We start from the raw sequence: 21362 nt of genomic DNA, 5'->3' as shown, positions 1-21362 counted from the left end.
ATCAAAAATTAGACATAGTTCCAAAAGGCATTTACACAAAGTGTGTGGCTAACCAGTAACCCCGTGCTAGCCAACGAGCCAATAAAAGCTCTCCTCCGCAAAAATGGTTAGTCGACTTTCTAAATAAGAGGATTAAGTGACTAAGACGTTTACAACCATGTGCCCTCTGTATCATTCTTTCACAATGATACCAGGAATTGCCTTCAGTATTTATCATCTATAGAAACAGGGGTTTCTCAGTACCAACTAGCACCTGAGAAATCAAAATTAAGTAACAAAGGTAGTTTGTTTCCGCTCCTTCAATTCCCTGAGTTCGACTAAGAAGAGAGAGTCTGGCCGCCTATCTTAGCTTCTACTTAAACATCATTTTCCGGCCCATTTGAACAACTAGTATTCACAGCCCACATATCTACATGTTCATGATTATTTAATTAAGATTATTTAAGTAAACCAGTGCCTGATGATTACATACATCACGATAAACCATTCACTTGAAGCAACGAGATATCACTGATGAAAAAAGTTTATGAGCAGAGCAGACAGGGAGAAAGGTAGAGACTTTTACAGTTGTAAGTCTGCAGTCAGCAAGTACCTAGTCGTTTCCACAGAAAGTGTGGGAAAAGCAAATGAATCGAAAACTGACCTGTCATTTTTACTTAGAAAATAAGAGTGTAACAATTCCCTTCCAGACTATAACATCCTCTGGAAGATCAAGTACGGTTTGGTCTAGCAGCTTAACAAAATAGTGACTGTGCCTTCAAAGTAAGGAACACTTACCTGATGACATAATCCCCATGTCCAGTAGGAGCTGCCAGACCCCAATGGCCATAGATCGACACTGGACAAAAGGACAGTGTTCCAGGAGCCAGTCGACCAGCTCTGACCCCACGCAGCTTCTCCTGGAACAAAGCGAAGCCACAAGCAATGAGAACATTTAAAAGCAAAACATCAACGTTGGATGCCATCCCTTTCATGAGCTCTCTTTCTAAAGTAAGCAAACCAGGGCAAAACGGCATTGCCTCTGCCTCATCTTCAGGCTTATGCTAATATAATGATAATCAATCAGACGTATGATTCTTTTAAATGAGAACACAGGTGGCAAGAAAACAGGCAATTAGACCAAACCGTCAATACGAACTTCTAATTCTATAGGACACCTTTTATGTTAAGGATCACAGTGCTAATTAACTAATTTCTCAGTGCTTCTTTCAATTAGACAGCATCTTTGGGCTTTGAAACCACCTTAGTCCATGGATTAAATACTGTCATTTTTTTTTTCACATTCTCTAAACGCTGAGGCTCCGCAGCCTTTTCCGAGTGTCTGGTATCACCTGGAACACGGAAGTGCACGTACATTTGATCAACAAACCAAACCTCCACATTGCACCAGGTAGCTAGATGGTAGCTATGCCTGTCTGAGCACAGGTGGTTATGAGGAGGTCTCCTAGTCCAGGCCTCTCAACAGCACTGTGCTCAGTGGTTTCAGGGAAGAAGAACAAGAGTGCTGTCAGGTGTAGACTTTGATACAAAGCTACCTGGAAACTTAGATACTCGCTCCCATCAAACCCCTTAGGTGTTGCTGGTAACCACAAAGCCTCTAGCTTTCCTTTCTCTTTAGGAAATGTTTGCTCTGTTTGAGATGCAGGCTTGGAACAAGTGTGTGAAAGCATGGAATTGCTATGACACAACCTTAATGGAAAACTGGGTACCATTCCCTGACACGCTATTGACTTCATTGTATCTGGTCCCTTCTGCCCTCTCCCTAAACCTCATCATTATGTTTCAAATTGCTCTTACCATCCATCTGACCAGGAAAACCATTAGGGACAAAGAGAAACCCTGCCCTTAATATCTTTAAAGCAAATAAAATAGATGGGCTGCTATGCATTTAATTTCTAATCCCCTGACTTGTTGACCAGATCTACAGCAATCCAGTTAAAAGCCTAAATCTACAGGGTAGACAGGAGCGGAAAGGATAAAAACTGAAGTTACTGGAGCATAGAGATCTAAATACTGCTGCCAGCAGCTCTTAGCCACGGTGAATTTTAGGTCTCAGATTCCACCCAGAAGCTTCAGTGGTACCCGCATATCTAACCAGAGCTGTGATTCCGGGTGGAAGTGATGAACTACAGAACCATGTAAATCTGTGTCCATGTGGAGGTGATAAGCTATAGACCCATGTGAACCCATGAACAGCTGCATTTGACCCATCTCTGGGGTAGAAATTTTGGTTTTTCCTGGCCTCTTCCTCCCTTCCCATTATGGTTTCCAATTATCTGTGGTAACAGATGCTAAACTTTAAAACATAAATGGTATAGTGGCACTTAGTGATTCATGTATTTAAAAGGAAATAATGTATCAGGAACTATCATGCTCTTTCTATAGTACAAACTGAATAGAAACCTTTCAAAGCTTTTATTGTAGATTTTCATCTAGCATACTGGCACACATCACCTCCATTTACCACCAGACAAATTTAAGTGACCCATCCTAGACAACCCTATTAGTAATTTATCTTTAATCGTAGAACATTAATCAGTCCTTGGACTATAATGGAGAAGACATACAAATACACATTTCCTCCCAACTCTGCTCCTATAACTCTAAATATGTTCTGAATTGGATAGCTCATTTCTCCATGGACCTGATTAGATCTCCATTTCAACCAACACCCTCAGAGACTGCAAATAAGTTAAAACAAACAAACACCCTAAGAACAAAGATAGACTTTAGCATTGCCTTCTATAAGTAACATGGATTCTCTGAGCTTGCTTATAACTAGACATGAAGACTTACATATACAATGTTACTTTTAAAGAGTTGGATGTCACATGGTGTCTTGTGTGTGTGTGTGTGTGTGTGTGTGTGTGTGTGTGGTGTGTGTGTGTGTGTGTGTGTGTGTGTGTGTGTGTGTGTGTGCTTTTAGTTTCAATCTGTGTGTGTCTGGGTACAGAGGTTTGAATGCAAAGTGTCCCCTGTAGGCTCATGCATTTGAACACTTGGTTCCTGGGATGAGTACTGTTTATAAGGTGAAAAAAATTTAGATCACTAGTTCTCAATCTTCTTAATTCTGTAGCCCTATAATATATAGTCCCTCACGTGGTGGTGACCCCCCAACCATAAAATTACTTTGTTGCTACTTCATAACTATAATTTGCTAATTTTGTTGCTACTTCATAACTGTAATTTGCTACTGTTATAAATTGTAACATAAGTATCTGGTATTTGGACCCTGCTTTAGAAAGTGCACCCCTATTAGAGAAATCACTCGGCTGAGGCTGAGCCTTAAGAGTTCATCGGCTCTCCTTATTTCCAATTTGTTCTCTCTGTTTCATGCTTGTGGTTAAGATGTGATCTCTCAGCTTCCTGCTTTGTTCACCTGCCCCACCCCATGACATTATGGGTACCATAAGTCAAAAAGAACTCTCCCGGAAGCTGGCTGTTGCACTGCTGAGCTCGCATGTACTCAACTTCTCCACAAGTCTGGGCTTCTCAAGTCCTGGCTATGAGGAGGGCAGGGTTAATCAGACCCAATACCTTTCTGGGGATTTGTAATCTGCTAAGAGTTGTTAAGGAAAGTGCAGTCACTCCCTTCAGTGTCATAAGGAACTGGTAAGGTACCAATGCGCCTGGAAACAAACTCCCAACTACACTCATGTAACCTTGCCACCCCACCCAACAAAAAGACAAGACATTAGAAAAGAGGCTAGTGGGAAACAGGGAGGGGTAACATGAGTGGGACTCTAACAGACAACAGCAGAGGTGGAGATAAAGATGACTGAAACTCACTGTGTACAAGTATGAATCCCATTATTATGCATAAATGATATAGGCTATTAAAACATTTTATTTGCAGAAATTGGTTCCTGTTAAGAGGCATGAAGGATCTTTCTAGAACATAAACACCCTTTGTATCTTAATAAAGGTTACACAGAAAATGACTATGTAGGTATATAGTAAATAAAACTTTATTAGGCTATACACTTGACTCGTGCGTTTTTGTGTATAAATTATACCTCAGGCAAGAGGCAAGAGTCTTCTTACCTCAGATATCTGGGAATCACTATTCCCAGGATCCAGGCCATCATTAAGTGTTTCCAATGGAAACATTTGTTTCCTGTGGCCAGTGAAAACAACAGGAATAGTAAACTAATTTTTTTTCAAGTTAAATTTCTATAACTTAAGGGAACATCCTTTATTAGTAGAATATGTCCTCCTTTTTGTGGTATCTGAGTGCTGTCCCAGTTCTGTTATTTCAATGTTGTCTCTTTAAGAAAAATGATAGTAAATAGTATTTCCTTTCCTCTTGGTTTTATTTTTATAATTCTCTTTCGGTATCATTCAGTGTTAGTCCCTCTTCCTTTGTTTTGCTTGCTTTAATATTCCACAAGAGTGAAACACATGCTTCAAATGACCTCAGGGTAGGTCCAGACATTTATTAAGACTGGCCACAAACTATTTCTTTCTCAAACACAGCTTGGAAGGACAGATTGCCCATTCTCGTTTCACATGCAGTGTGGCATGTGGCTCTGTCTCACCTGGAGAATTTGAACAGCTCCTTCTCCCTGTGAACCTTTCCAGCAACTTGACAATGTCTCCATTGTGTGGAGAGACCTATATTTCTTGAAGTCCCCAGTGTAGCATGCACCCACCTCTCTGGAGAATAAGAGAGAGAGAGAAAGAGAGAGAGAGAGAGACAGACAGATAGATAGAGACACAGAGACAGACAGAGACACAGAGACAGACAGAGAGACAGAGACAGAGACAGAGATGAGGGCACAGGGGCAGAGGAGAGGAAGAGAGAGAGAGCTCACGTAGTTAGGAGTTTCACATTCTTTTAGACCCAGAAGCCTAACCATAGCCATGAGCAAGCACCTTTAGGATCCTCAGCAGAGAGAACACATCTGTCCCTCTGACTGCTAATACCGAGACAGCCTGCTTATTCTATGCTCAAGGTTACAATTGTAACACAGGCTGGGTTTTGACAAGGTGTTAAGAAATTGTGTTACCTGTAAAACCCCTTGAGATTCACTCTGTCCTTTACCAGGTCAGCTGCCTGAAGGATAATAATATTCCTCAATGCTCTTCCTGCACAAGAAGAATTCTCTCCATAAATCTAAGAGAAAAGACAATCACTGCAGATGTAGAACAAACAATGTGGCAGTCTGTGAACTCCCAATAGCATTATATATATATATATATATATATATATATATATATATATATTATCATGACCAATTCCCTGAGCTTCAGACACATTTCAGCCTATGAAGCTACTGGCCTACAATTACCTTACTTTATTTTAGCTGATGGTCTGCTTAGGCTATTAGACTATAATAACTTCCATAATAACTATAATCGTAATATTCTTTTAAAAGACAAAGATTTCTGTGTAAAATACCCATTAGCTTAAATATAGTGTTCCCATTACTACAGGAAACTGAAGAATTATTTAATCTGTTTAGATTAATCACAAACAAATATACTAGTTTGGCCATATTGGTAATTCATGCATATAAAAGCCCTCGGAAGACATTTCTGCACTTGGTGAATCAGTTAAAGATGGTGCAATGTCACAGTAGGCTACTTTGCCCTGAAGCTTCATGTGACCTCAGAGTTCACAGCTAATTCCAAACGTTCTGATTTGATCTACAGTACTTCACAATTCCATCTTTCAGAAAGAGATTTCATTTAACTTCTTTCCTTAATCTTCTCATCCCTCCACTGTCATCCTTGGTCCCTGCAGATTGAGGTAGGTACCTCTGGTGAGCTCCAGGTCCTATTTTTAAAATACCTCCTTTTCTCCAATTGCACCTTCCTCTATAGCACAAGGCTGTTTCATAAACCAAGGAGGTGAAATGCAATGACCTTACTTCAAAAGTCAATGCTCATGAAATTGTTGTACGCTGAGAAATGCTTACGACTTTCCATTTGACTTTTTTTTCATACTGTGAAATTAATTTTATGTATGTGAGTACTTTTCCCTGAATGTATTTACATATGTATGTGTGTCATATAGTGCCTGGTGCCTCTGAAACCCATAAGAAGATACTAGATTCCCTGGAACTGAAGTTGCAGATGGTTGGGAGGCACTGTGTGGATGCTGGGAATCGAACCTGTGTCTTTTGGAAGAGTAGCCAGTGCTCTTAACTGCTGAGCCATCTCTTGGCCCCCATTTGTTTCTTGGTAACTCCTTTTTCTTTTTTTCTGGCTGTGCTGGGTTTGATCTGGGGCCTTGTGCACACAATGCAAATACTCTACAACTGCACTACACCAGTGGTCCTCTTAGTAAAGTATTTATTCAACTATAAATATTTTATATTATCCCTTAAATAAAACAAATTGATAATCTATAGGTCATGACTTGATAGGAAATAAGTGCTCATACTTAATTCTCCAAATATCATTGCTTAAACACAATTTGATGAAAAAGTGAAAATGGCCAGAAATGATGCCTTGTTAACAAGTTTTCAAAAATCACATCTTGAGTAACAGACATGACAGAAAGTTACTGAGGCAGAGGTATGAGTCAGATGATGTTTAACCAGTTCTGATACCTACGAGGTTCACTGAATAAGTAAAAAGCATCTAATGAGCAGCTGACAAGTACAGATTCTATTCCAGGTGCGTAACACAGTGGAGAGCAAGGCAGACAAGGTCCTCATCTCCTTTGTCTCCTGTGCGTCTGATTCTTTAATGCAACACAATAAACACAAATTCATCTCTTCTCATCAGTGAACTAACTCATAGGGGAAAAAGCCCTTCGACTTAACTACACATATGTCTAAGTCTTATTATGTATAATGTATACTACTTATAAACTCTTGTGTTACTATCAATACAAAAAGTAAAGGATTCATATTTACTCTGTTACATTGATAGTTACTTTTTATCCCTGCAAAACTCCAGGTCAGGGCATCTCAAACACAAGCATTCTCCACTAGCATTTTTCAGTCACCAATACAGAAAGTACAGAAGGATTGAGAAAACAGTTTCATACCTGAGAAGGACTATGGTCAAGGTATGGATTGGAAATTCTTCTTGAGAGAGTCTATTTTAAGAGAAAAAGAAAAGGAGAGGAAATTAAACTCAAACAGATACTGTGAACAAAATAATAATAAAATAATAATAATAATAGCAGTAGTAGAATAAAACAAAACACATGCAACTGTCAGAGATATCCACAATAAAGATGAATTTAATAAATTCCAAGTATCTCAAGGTTATCTGGTCAACCTTCATACCAATCAGTCGGGACACTCCCCTTGACTAGCTCCTGCCCTATAGAGGACAGCAGTCTGCAGTGATGCAGAAAGCTGTGTTTTTGGACTCCCTCATTGCATTCCCAGTGAGCCCGGGATTCCATTTCTCTTGCTCCACTCCCATTCAAGCCTCCTTTGCTTCTACCTCAAAGGCTACTCAAGCTTCTCAGTGGATCTTTCTGCCCTTCAGTTTCCCCCTCTGAAACACTCCACAACCTTCAATAGACAAATCACCCCAAATCATGATCCTCTACTTAAAGTGAGTCACTGGTAGCGTATAGGAGCTAACTCAAGGCCTTCAGGTCCACAGTCTATCTCTTATACAGTCTTGCTTTCTCTCTTTACAGCACCACAGGAATTACCTCACTAAGATTTAACCATTCCTGGGTCTTGAAGAGGATATTGTAGATTATGATCATAAAATAATGAATGCAATTATTATGAAACTGACAAAAATAAAGAATTTGGAAGATCTAAGTGTCAGGATGTTAGAGAGAGATCAGTCTGTATAGTCCTTGTCTGGCAAGCATGTGGGCCTCAGTTTGATCCCCATAACCTATTTTTTTAAAAAGTGGGTATGGTGGCATATACTTGTAATCCCAGAACTATGAAGTTAAAGACAGGCAGACCCTTGAGATGCACTGGAAAGCCAGTTTAGCTTGGAAGTTGTAGGCCAGTGAGAGACCGTATCTCAAAAATGAAAGTGGTTAGAACCTGAGAATGAGGCCAAGGTTGTCTTCTGATTTCCACATACATGTGCATACAAAAGCATACCCACCCATGAACATACGCATTCATATACATCAGAGCAACCTGCCACTCACATACCTGGTCATACCATTTTCTGTTCAAATCTACCCTCTTCCACAATGGCCCCACAGGACCTCAAAGTCCAGGTTTGCACTGCTCCCACACAACTGCTAACCACACCTGACTCTGCTTGGCTTCTACAATCAAATGAGATCCTACGTGTTCAAAGTGATAAGGTGGTATACCAGATGTTTATTTCTCAAGTGAAGCCCCATCAATGGGAATGGGGGTTGGTACTCTTTGAAGATCTTTCTTTGGGTGCTGCTCAAGCTACAGAACTTGAGGTTCCCTGCACCGCAAATCAGGGACCTACCTGTGCTGGCACTTTGTAGTGCTTTGGTCTCCTGGCACCTAGCATACAATGTTACATAAAGATGTTTATTTTTCCATTCATTTATTTAGCTCTTTGTATATCAACTAAGTATTTGCTGTACAGTTTGAATTGCAGGAGCTAATTTTCCCTACCTAACAATCTAGGAAGCGGCAACATCCCCCACAGATGCTTACACACAATGAAAGATGATTATCACATCCCACTGCTGTTCAGGAGGAACAGAGAAACCAACACTTACTGAGCTCCCAACCCGTGTTTAGAAGCCCTTTACACCTGGACGCTAAGAATTGATGCTTTAGAGAGCCTGGTTTTTAGCCTGCCGCCTCCATTTCTTAAAATAACCTGCCGTATTTACCAAACATACCCTGCCAGGCACTGCTGTGTGGTATGTGAACCTTGTACCAAATTTTAACCTAAAAAGAAATTCCTGTTCCTACTCTTCTGTATTATAGACAGCCCCCGCACTAATTATCTTTTGATTAAACAAATATAAGCATTGACTCTTTATCCAGAGATGCTAATAAACCTTTTAAAGATCTGCAAGTTACTTGAAGAAAGAAAATATTATAAGCTAGCCTATTTTGATGCCTGCTATATTGGCCTTGTCTGTGCAGTTTCCATGAGCCCTCCCAGATCTGTCATCTGAGACTTTACAGTATCTTCAATTACCAAAATATCAAATAATCTTACATATACACCAGATTTTTCCTATGAAGATTTGTTGTCATGGTAAGTTAATTTTTATATCCTGAACAAGAATTTAACGAACAAATAAACAAACAAAAAACAAAAATCGTTGTGGTAGACCAAGTCTGACAATCTTCATGTATTTATTGAATTGTCTCAATAAGTTAAAAACAAACAAAACAAAACAAAACAAAATTCTTCACATGAGCTAGTCCAAGAAAAAGCTTTCCCTAGGTAAAAAAACAGTTCTAAGAAATTAGGCAGGAATATTTTCACAAAGGAAACAAACAGCTTGCGTTTCTCTCCACTGCCACCCTAAACCAAGCAGCCTCCAGGGTTACAGTCACACAATCCAGCTAAGCAGAACCGCCCCAACACAGCCCCTTTCTAAAGACAGGTAAGGGAGACAGGGAAAGTGATGGGACTCCTCAATGCTGTAAAGATAAGGGTGTTACACAAGCTGCTCTTCCCTGGGGAATGACAAGAGACATAATAAGATCTTCTCTTTCACAGAACACAATCCCATTGTCAGAATCTCCTGTGAAGCCTCTTAAGTAGGCCCAGGGGAGTTTTCTTTCATTAACACTTAGGATAACAGCTCACTGAGCTAGGGGAAGCCACAGAGCTCTCTGTGGATCTCACTGAAGTACTGACTCTTAAACTTAAAATGACTTTTGTAAATGCTCCTGTAGAAACTACTTCCCGTTAGGGTACAGTGTTGACCAGAAGTAACAAGTTACAAAGGTAAGGTAAGGTAAAGAGAACATAGGGATCACCCCCCCCCAATCTTATGTTTAGCAGGTCTAACAGAGACCTGCTTCTTCACTGTATGAGAGGACCATCATACAGTTACTCTCCAAAGGACAGCTCAGCACCTACAAGAGAACTCTTGAGAAGGATGCCTCTCCATTTTAACATTCTGTCCCTGATCTATGACTTTGCCACAGTCATCCACCCAATGATGCCCTGCTTTCACTACTTCACTCAGCATCCAGGTCTTGTCCTCTCGCCTACAGCACCTCCATTCTATTTCACATTACGAAGCACCTATGCTCTTTCTGGGACACTGAGGAAACTAGAACCAAGAGAAGAACCCTTCCCTGATTCACCCAACCCCTTTCCCAGAAGACGCAAGCTATAAACTTTAAACTCATGGTGAACTCTCCCTCTTGGTCCTGATTTTTCCATCAGTTTTCTGCATCACCTTGGGTGGCTAATCTATCAATGTCGGATGTCTTTCTGATGTGGGTTTGGAGTAGGGGTTGTGACAGGGTATCGCTGTGTAGCCTATGGCAGCCTCAGACTCATGATTCTCCTGCCTTGGCCTCCCAAGTGCTGGGATTATAGGAGTGTACCCCCAAGTGTAGTGTCCTCTTTTTAAAAGAATCCCACCATTATTATCTCATGAATACAGAGAACAGAAAGGGTTATGGCTCCTTCCCCCGTTTCTTCCCAACTGCCAGGAATTACTTACTATGGGTGCATTGATTCAGAAAGACACATGCATCCACAGATAGACTAGTAACACAAATGAAAAATGGACTTTGATTGAAAAATTTCTCTCCTCCCTATTTTAATGAATCATGTTCATTAAATGAGCCCAGAGAAATTTAATATTTTAAACATGGGTTAGAGACCTGCAGTTCTTTATTGTACACGAATGGACGCCGAGGAAAGGAGAGATGTCATAACTCAAAAAGACAACTGACTGACAGCCATATGTTGCTGACTTCCTTTCAGGTGGGTGTCCATGAAAATTAAGCTGTAATTGTACAAGAGCCAAGCTTGAGACTCACTGCAGCTGATAAAAATATCTTAGTCGAGATGTAGAGCTCACGTCTCATCACCTCTTGCAGGAGATGTCTCAACACTATCTTTATCCTGTTTAGGTTGCCAAGGAAAGAGATTACATAATGAGAAAAACCGAATCCTTCAATCACCACAGAAGTGTACAGACTGATGACACAGCCACTGTCTTGTACCCATTTGGAGTGACCAAGCAGACAGTGAAGACGCAACTGTGGAATAAACACAGGAGAACATCTCATCAAGCTAGGAATCCAGAAAGTGTCACAATCAACTAGTGGACAAATAAAAAAGAAATCATGGACTAAAACAACAAAGCCCGCCACTTTCTGGCAACTTCTAAGACTGTGAGTTATTCTTACGACCAAGGATAAATGGGTTTCTCAACCAACTCTTGGTCAAGATCTAAAGGAGAGAATCCCACCATTCTTGGTTTGCAGATTACACAGTCATAGAAACTTCGGTGCAATAAGAACAGTTCACGGGGCAGGTTGCTGAAGTGGGCAGAAACTGTTCCTTCTGGGAGTTCTGGCTGCAGCTAGGGCCTACACTATCCTGTGGGGTTCCTAGGCATATGCCCATCACAACAGCTAGTCCCTCCCCATACAGGCCACTTCTGGTAACATCTTCTCAAACAGTGCCACGCACCTACGTCGGTGACGTTCTCAAAATTATGTTTTTCCCATTGCCGTGTCACGTGTTAGGAAAGGGGGGCTGGCGAGGAGCTTCAATAGGCAAAGCACTTGCCACATAAAGACTAAAGTAAGAACTTTTCAAAGCTTCCCAACACACAGGCACACATACGCACACACACACACACACACACACACACACACACACACACACTTTTTTAAAAACAGAAAATCGAAAGGGCTGGGAGCTAGCTCAGTTGGTAATACAAGCGCTTGCAGTACAAGCACCAGGACCTGAGTTGGGCTCCGGCACCCACATTAACAAACTGGACATGGTGGTGCACGTCTGTAATCCTAGCACTGGGGAAGCAGAGACAAGCAGGTCCTAGAGGGTGGCTGACTGGTGAGCTAGCCTAGCCTAATCAAAGCACTTCCACTCTCAATTAGAAAGCTCATGAGGGTAGATGATTCCTGAAGAACGATACCCAAAGTTCCCCCTCTGGCCTCCTGGTGCACTAATAACAACATGCACTTGTGTGTACACACACACACACACACACACACACACACACGAATACCCCCTTTGCCTTTATAGTGGCACCTGCATCCCCTCATTCCTGTTTGTGCACATAAGAGGCCTGAGAGTCAGAGAATGTAGTACTTTCTTACAGGCCCCAGAGTAAATAAAGTGAGAGCCACAGCAGAGACCAAAGCCAACATCATGGCCCATGTCTGAGGAATAGTAACAAAGTGTCCGCTACAAGCCAATATTTTACAGACGACAAATAACAATGTTCGAAAAGCTCCATGGTAAGTAGCATCAATTCTGTTCTGTAGGTGACAAAACCAGACTAGAATGAAGTTAGGAAACCCCCTACATTGCAATCTTTAGTTGCTACTCCATATATATGTATGTACGTGTGTGTTTGTGTATGTTTATGTATACGTATATATAATATATAAATAATATACATAAACACACACATTTTAACACAGAGTATGTCAATTTAAGAAACGTGACAGATGCATATCTGAGTGAGTCTTCTGGAGATGTAAACACAGCTATATCCGTCACAGTCAGCACACTGAAAGACACAAAAAAAAAAATGGTTCTACCCAAGTCCATTGGGGGTGCTTACAGGAGTGTGGGCAGCTTACAGGCAACCTCACACAAGACTCTCCTCCACTGCAGCTGCTGACTTCTTAAATAGCCTTGAGGAGAGCAGCAAGAAATCTACTAAGAGCTGAGAGACATAGCTGGGAAAGTAGGGCATTTGCATGCAGGTCCTGGGTTCATTCTCCAGCAGAGAGAGAGAGAGAGAGAGAGAGAGTGTGTGTTTCATGTGTGTGTTGGGGGGATGTGCAACTAATACATGCTAGATCCAGTGGTTCCCAAGCAAGAAGTTCTTGGGGAAATTAAGGAGAAAATACCACAGTCCCATGCCAAGCATACTGGGTTAGCGTCTCAAGATCTGAGTTGTTCCCCCCTAATCCCCAGTTAGTTCTAATGTCTGGCCAGGTTTGAATTAAACTGTGAAAAAATGAGTGAGTTCATGCTAGGGAGATGACTCAACAGTTCAAAGCATTTGCTGCTCTCCCAGAGAATACCAGTTTAGTTCCCAGCGCCCACCTGTAACTCCAACTCCAGGGGCTCTGACGCCCCCTTCTGGGTGCTAAGAGTGCCTGCAATCACATGCACACATTCCCACACACATAATTTAAAATAAAAAAATAAAAATAAATAAAAAGTGACTTCATGAGTATTTGAAACTTTTCTTCAAACATCACCTCCATCAAACAGCCTGCTGAAGAAAGGAGGTAAGCCACTTGCCAGTAGCCCAGAGATCTGAACATAACTTCACAATAGCTAGTTATCTAGAGCACCCGCTTACGTGATATGCTTTCTGTAAACTAGACACCGCCCCAGGCAGTCTCCCCATGTCTACAAAGAGCAGAGCCCACAGACCTTCTGAAAGCTGTACTCTCTTCATGGCCTAAGCTTCGTTTTGACCTCCCATTACCAAAGGGCTCTGTTCGAGTACCAACATGTTTCCTCACTTAAACTCTAAAGCTGAAAAGTGAAGTGAGTCTTGGTAAGAAATACAAGTAGTTCACAATCCTGTCTGCCTGAGATAGTCAGTGAAGACTACATTAGATACATGGGGCAACCCCCAAAGCATCAGCGGTTTAAATTTATTTGGTCCTTGAAAAAAAATAGCTTTATTTTTGGCTGGGTTTACAAATAAGAGAATAGTGATCACAGAAAACTGAATTTAGAGAACAAGTAAGAAAAAGTTACAGGAAAGTTTTAGCAAGTTTACCCCATTTGTCCCTGAATTCTCTACGCTTACATAAGCACGTGCAGTCATACCTGGACACCAGCTCAGACCCTTTCAATGAGCTCCTTTCGATGAGACCTTTTCCATGACTGAGCTCCCTGAGTAGCTCAAACGCAGAGTCCTTGAAACAGCAGAATGAATCGTGGAAATACCGAATTGTAAATTACATCCAAGAATCCACAGTGATGTCAATAAACGATAAACCAATAAGCAAGTGGCTATGGGTAGAAAGGACATACCTTCCTCCCAGAACAATTCCAATGACTGAATGTAATCATAGGAAACCAGAAGAAAAAGTGACCCTGGGGTAAACTCCACAGTGGCAGTGTAGCAGCCAATACCTGTGAGTGAATGCTAAAGTGGATGGAAACTGTGATAAGACACTGGATCCCTGGGCTGGAGAGATGGCTCAGCCGTTAAAGGCTAGGCTCACAACCAAAAATATAAGACACTGGATCCCCGCCTTTGTGTACAAGTATCTCCCCATAAGACCATAAGCATGTGGGAAAACAGTCAGCTCACAGTGCATCTTGGGAGGTCCACCTTAACCATGTGATAAAAAAACGATAGCAGATCAGGTGACAAGATGATGTCATCTTATGAACCGAGGAAACTGAATTTTGAAGTATTTCTACCAAAATGCATATCTGAATTTTATGAGACACTATCAGGTAATTTCGAGTTGAGGCGTGTTCTTTTAAGATATCTGGCCTGCACTCTGATAAAAATATCAAGTTCATGAAGACTAAATCAAACTGCCCAAGCTGGCTTCAAATTCTTCATCCTTCTCCTCAGCCTTCTAAGTGCTGCGATTACAGGTGTGTATCACCACACTCAGCATGAGACTCTGAAACACTCGAATTATTAAGTTTTTAAAGATTTATTTACTATATATAAGTACATCAGAGCTGTCTTCAGATGCACCAGAAGAGGGCATCAGATCTCAGTACAGATGGTTGTGAGCCACCATGTGGTTGCTGGGAGTTGAACTCAGGACCTCTGGAAAAGTAGTCGGTGCTCTTAACCACTGAGCCATCTCTCCAGTCCCACGCTGAAATTATTTTAAACTGCAGTTAATATTCTCCTTCTTTCTTACAAATACAGTCTCAAGAAAACATTCAGATATTATTTCCAAATTCAGCACTTATTTCTTTACTAACAGCTGCACTTCCCTTACCATGACTTGGCCATTTTTCAGCTTACCCTGCCCCTGCCTGCGTGTTCCTGGGCAGTGCTACCTGTAACCCAGCAGTCCAGACACTTGTCATCTGGCTACGTGGGGCCTTCTTATAGTCTTACATTCAGTGCTCCTTTTGATCAAATATATATATATGGTAGCCCCAACATGTACTGAGAATAAATAGCTTATTTTTACAAGATTGCTTCAGTATCCATATAATTTTATCATTTATTTAAAAAGAAAGCCAACTTCCACACTAATGAGATAGGTGTAATGGCTGCTCATTTTTACACAAAGAATCAGGGGCCGAGGAGATGGCTCAGTGGTTAGGAGCACTGGCTGATATTCCAGAGGACGTGATTCTGTTCCCAGCACCCACACTGAACAGTTCACAACCCATCTGTGCATCATATCCAGGAGATTTGATACCTCCTTCTGGCATCTATGGGGACCTATACACATGTGACACACAGACACACACAGAGATACACACACATACACATACACACATACACACAGATATATACACACACACTTTTTTTTTAAAGAATGAAATATTTGGCTAAATATTTGATGTTGTAGGATGTTTTCATAATTGATAGGTTCATTTTATAAATGCCAATGCTGAGAGCACTATTTTGCATAAACACATAATATAAAGTGGCAGGAGTGTATTTAGGGCCACTTCAGAAATTCTTGGAAATTTCATCCTCATCCCAAGCCAAATTCATGGAACAACTTTTTATGGAACTCAAAGTCAGTAACTCATACTACCATTTAAAAAAAATCAAACATTCTAACAAACTGCAGTTCACACCTCTACTAAAGCAATGATGGTGGGAAAACATTAAGTTCTTGTCTTTCATAACTAGATTATTGTGCTTCTGTAAGAGTAGTAAATTTTATATGTACAGCATGAACACTTTGATCAAAACATACAACCATCTTGAATCTGAGTCCAGGTATTCAGTGTTTAGTAATGGGATGCTGTGTGCAGTGCAAGGTGCACACTGTGTGAGTTCAAAACCAGGATGCACAGGCAGGCACTGCAAACACTCTAGATTCATCCCGCATTTGATGCGTGTGTGTGTGTGTGTGTGTGTGTGTGTGTGTGTGTGTGAAAGAAAGAGACAGAGACACAGAGACAGACAGTAAGTATGTGTGTGAAAGAGTGTGTGTGTGTGTGTCTGTGTGTGTGTGTGTAAGAGAGAGACAGAGACAGAGTAAGTATGTATGTGAAAGAGTGTGTGTGCATGTGTGTGTGAGAGAGTGTGTGTAAGTATGTGTGTATATGTGTATGTGAGAGAGTGTGTGTGTATGTATGAGAGAGTGTATGTATGTATATGTGTGTGAGAGTGTGCGTGTGTGTAAGTGTATGTATGTGAAAGAGAGTGTGTGTGTGAGAATGTCTGTGTGTGTTAGAGAGAGAGAGACAGACAGAGTATGTGTATGTGAGAGTGTGAGTGTGTGTATGCGTGAGTGTATGTGTGTGTGAGAGACAGTGTGTGTATGTGTGTGTGAGAGAGAGTCTGTGTATGAGAGAGTGTGTGTATGTGTGTGAGAGAATGTGTGTGTGAGTGTGTATGTAAGAGAGTGCGTGTGTGAGAGAAAGTGTGTGTATGTGTGCGTATGAGAGAGAGTGAATGTGTGTGTGAGAGAGTGTGTGTATGTGTGTGTGAGAGTGTGTGTGTGAGAGAGTGTGTGTATGTGTGTGAGAGTGTGTGTGTGAGAGAGTGTGTGTGAGAGAGTGTGTGTGTAAGAGAGTGTGTGTATGTGTGTTTGAGAGTGTGTGTGTGTGAGAGAGTGTGTGTGTGTGAGAGAGTGTGTGTGAGTGTGTGTATGTGTGTGAGAGAATGTGTGTGTGAGTGTGTATGTAAGAGAGTGCGTGTGTGAGAGAAAGTGTGTGTATGTGTACGAGAGAGAGAAAGTGTGTGTGTATGTGTGCGTATGAGAGAGAGTGAATGTGTGTATGTGAGAGAGTGTGTGTATGTGTGTGTGAGAGAGTGTGTGTGAGAGAGTGTGTGTGAGAGAGAGTGTGTGTGTGTAAGAGAGAGAGTGTGTGTATGTGTGTTTGAGAGAGAGAGTGTGTGTGTATGTGTGTGTATGTGTGTGTGTGTGTGTGTGTGTGTGTGTGACTGTGGCAGAGTGATGGCATTGAACACACATGCACAGGAGATCCACCTGTCTCAGAAGCCATCCCCCTTGTTATTTACAACACTGCTTCTTGCTGAGAGCTGAGGCTCGTTGCTTAGGCTAGACTGGCAGCCCAGGGAGTCCAGGCATCCAACTGTCTTTGCTTCTCCAGTGTTAGGACTGTAAGTGCAAGCTATCACGCTTGCCTTTTTTCTTATTTGAGTGTCAGAGATCCAAGTCATGTCCTGATGCCTGTATGAGTATTTGTCTGGTAGAGCCATCTCTCTCAGTGCCTCTTTATATGTTTTATTTTGAAATGAATTTTGGTTGCTACCTATTCAGAAACCTTTCATAGTTGCCCAATTCTTTGTTACCCGTTAACGCTTTAGTTACACAACCCCTTGGGGTATTGAAACCTCAGTTTAAAAAGCCTGAGAATGTGGCACAGGTTTGTAATACCAGCACTTGGGAAGTGGGGGCATGAAGATCGGGAATTTGAGGCCAATCTGAGTTATATAGTGAATTCAAGGCCAGTTTGAGATAATGAGAACCTGTCTCAAAAGCGAAACAAAACCAAGAAAGGAGGGATGTGGGGAGTGGACTACAGAACGCTGAAAAGAAGGACTAAATATATAAAAACCCTAGTGAATGTATAGTAAGAAAATGGTGTCTCAAAACCTATGCCTAGAGTGAGTCGCACATATTAAGTTTTCACACAGTTCATGTGACAATGCATTCATAGATGCTTAAAACTTCCTTCTGAATCTCTAGGTGCTTCCAAAGCCCTCTGGACTTCAGACACTCATTTGCATTTGGGCTTCCTCTTAACTATGCAAATGTGAAAGACTTGGGTCTCCCCCTTGCTCACACTTCCAAATGCCCCAGTGCCCACAGATGTACTGCATGTGGTTAGTTCATGCTTACTACATACTTGTATAAGGGGTTACCTCCCTTAGTTTGGTGGTTGTCCGTCCTTTCCTATATACACATGTACTCATGCACGGTACTTAAGAACAAGAACGGAGCCTGGCACTCACAATGCTTACATTAAGAGTACAGCTGCAGCCCTAAGAAGTTGTGGTCTAGACAAGTTATTATCTCCTTTGTTTCACCGGGTCTACTCCTTTAAGTGGGTAAAATAAAATCTTCTTATTAGGCTGTCATAACAAAAAAAAATCACTTAAAGTAGTGATTTTCACATCTCTTTATGTCCTAGTGAGTGTCGTGAAATACCCCTGGGCTCCTATCTAGTTTTGGGTTTGGTGGGTTTAGGATAGAACCCGGGAATCTGAATTTTAATGAATTCTCAGAGCAGGCTGATACTGGAGATCAGGAGACCACACCCTAAGGGCCACAGGCTTTAAATCACACAGACAGCTTAGAAGAGAGCCTGGCGGATATCTGTGGCCCACCACTGGCCTTCACTCCCAGCCCTGTGCAGCACTCTGCAAGCTTTCCCACAGGGAGGCACCGGAATGTGGATCCCAGTGAACTTCTCAAGGGGCAGAAATCTTTCTCACCCACACCCCTAGGCCATGGCAGAAGACTCCACATGGCAAGACAGAATCATCTGAGGCCCTTCCTGGCCATAAGGGGAAACAAGATAAGGAGAGCATCCTTCTCCTCACACCATTCCCGAGACTTCCACATCAAGCATCTCTTAGACATGGAAATTTGTTCATGGCTCAGTCTCATTTCTCATACTCTTCTAGACTCTAAGAGTCTAGGAGAATTAGCACAGACTCATCTCACTGGTGTTGGGCGGTTGGAACCAAAGCCTTCTCCATGGGCATGACTGTCTATGAGCTTTGCCACATGACGCCACTGCTGTCTAAGCACCAGGTACAGCTGATTTTTATATAAATAAATGTTTTACCTGGATGCTGACATGATGAGAATCCTGCCGTCTACTCAGACCTATCTCCTCCTTATGCCAAGGTCTCTTCCCGGGTGCTCCAAGTCTTTTAATTACTGTTTTACTTTAGAATTCAAGGGGATCAGATTCAAGGTGGTGCACACCTAAAGTCCCAACATGCAGTAGGCTGAGGCAAGAGAAGCCATTAGTTCAAGACAAACCCAAACAGAGAGATTCTGTCTCAAAGCCCATTTTATACACCCTGAGACACCTAACAGAAGTATCAAATGTAAAGTCAGCAGTCTTCAGTGTGTACTCTTGGGTTGTACTGTGACTCCATGTGTGACAGCAAAGGTCGGTTTTCCAGCTCCCTGAAGTTCGTTCTGTTTCTGCCGACTTTGGGCAAGTCTAGTTTAAAGCAAAGCATCATTGTTCCCAGAGACAGTGGGAGCACACCACACCATCCCGTCTTCCACATAGACTGCGAGGGGCAGGGATTCCTTCTTTTTCTCCCCAGACACTGATAAAACTGTGAACTGGCTTGCCTTCTCCTTATTTTGTAGACATTGATTAGCCAGCACTTGACTCCTAGAGACTTATGAAACTTTCTTCTGGGTCACATCACACACACACATCACACACACACATCACATATCACACACACACACATCACACACACACACCTCTCTCTCTCTCTCTCCCTCTCTCTCTCTCTCTCTCTCTTTCCCTCTCTCTCTCTCTCTCTCTCTCTCTCTCTCTCACACACACACACACACACACACACACACACACACACCTCTTGCATCTCCTTCCTTCAACAGTTCCCTTTACAGCCACATCAGCCTCTGTACCTTCCTTCTATGTTTCTGTGCATGAGTCAGAATGCTCTCTGTAAGACAGAAGGGCCTTCAACAGACTTGCCCACTGGCCACCCTGCACTGCAGGGCTGTTGTCCTATTATGGTTGAATAGATGACAGGAAGCTGCCACTGATAAAAGTCTTATTAAGGAAGTACTATACCCCACATAAAGCTAACCTGGGAGACGATCCAAACTCCATGTTCAGAGAACGTTTCCTGCGGGATGAACACTGCCTTTGTGCTGAATACAAGTGGGACTGAAGCAGGTGAGGGTCTACCCAAATAGCCTTTCTTTTCCCTGACTCTTGGATACCAATTTAGATTCTACTCTCACCAGATCATGTCCTCTAAGCCTGCTTCCTATGTTATTTCTTCTACCTAGACATCTACTATTTTCTTTAGTAAATCCCTCTCTGCTTTTTTGCTTTTTGTTTTTGTTTTCTCAGACAGGGGTTCACTATCCATGACTAGTTAGCTGGCTAGCTCTGAGCTCACTGTGTAGTTCAGGCCGGTCTTCAACTTGAGATTCTGTCTCGGTGCTATATTTACAGGCATATGCCACCACAGCAGGCTCATCATAGTCTTTGGTCAAGTTGTCTCTCTTCCCTGCAACCTTCTACTGTAGCACCAGCAAACATAACCAGGATCTCTCCAGTCAGAAACAAATCATGTTCTTGGAGTTCAAGAGGGTCTCTAGTGCTCTAGATTCCCCCCAGAAATTCCCCTGATGGGAAAATGGGTACGCATCAGCACCTGCCATTCTGTCCTCTTCCCACTAGACTCCTAAAATGCTACAGAACCCACCTAGCAAATGCCACCTTCCATCAACCCATCTCCAACCATCTCCAAACAACAGTCCACATATGGTCGGGGACCAGCAGCACCGGCCTCCCCCCAGTGTTTCTGTGCCATACTGTTTTCTGTGCCAGACACACTCCTTCCAAGGTTGAAGGAACCAGAGCCCAGGTGACTCACACCAGAGTGAAGACTGGGAAGGCTGGCCCATACCACCTGGATACTAACCCTACTTCTTGCAGCAAGCGTTTCTAATTCAACCCCTGCTGACCCCAACAAAGGTTCTCCTAGCAAGGATTACATGGGCAAAATCAAGTGGAAGACGTTGCTTACTTGAGTAAATATAAAAACTGCACATAAGCATATGGAAAGCGTCAGAGAATTTCTATACTAAATAAACCTGTTTAATCCAACATTCCCAAACATATCTATCATTCGCCATCTCAAAACACATTCATTAGTGCTCATGGAAAGCAGCTAATTTAAAAGATGTCTAGATGTTGAATTGCCACCATTAGACAACTGCACGATCTTCTATCTACCCCTCACAAAGTCTCTCCTCCAACCTGCTACCCAATGACTTGGCAGCAGCACAAGTCAGATTCAGATAGGAACTTACCTCCGACATTCCTGGTTGGGTAGCTAAGCAGGTACCCAAACAGAGAGCAGC

The 21362-nt window shown here is 42.1% G+C and overlaps 1 protein-coding gene across 1 annotated transcript in view; it reads right to left on the bottom strand.

The window, feature by feature from the left end:
- Rapgef5 (Rap guanine nucleotide exchange factor 5) overlaps positions 1-21362 on the bottom strand; it is a 235007-nt gene that overhangs the window by 185361 nt on the left and 28284 nt on the right. The window contains 3 exon segments of the mRNA NM_001395143.1: positions 778-899; positions 5010-5116; positions 7001-7051. Coding sequence (NP_001382072.1) covers positions 778-899; positions 5010-5116; positions 7001-7051 — 280 coding nt within the window.

This window comes from Rattus norvegicus, chromosome 6 (genome assembly GCF_021556685.1).
Source record: "Rattus norvegicus strain SHRSP/BbbUtx chromosome 6, alternate assembly SHRSP_T2T, whole genome shotgun sequence".
In the NCBI taxonomy this organism is placed as follows: domain Eukaryota; kingdom Metazoa; phylum Chordata; class Mammalia; order Rodentia; family Muridae; genus Rattus; species Rattus norvegicus.
Note: the sequence above shows the minus strand (reverse complement) of the source record. Positions and strands in the feature narration are given on the sequence as shown.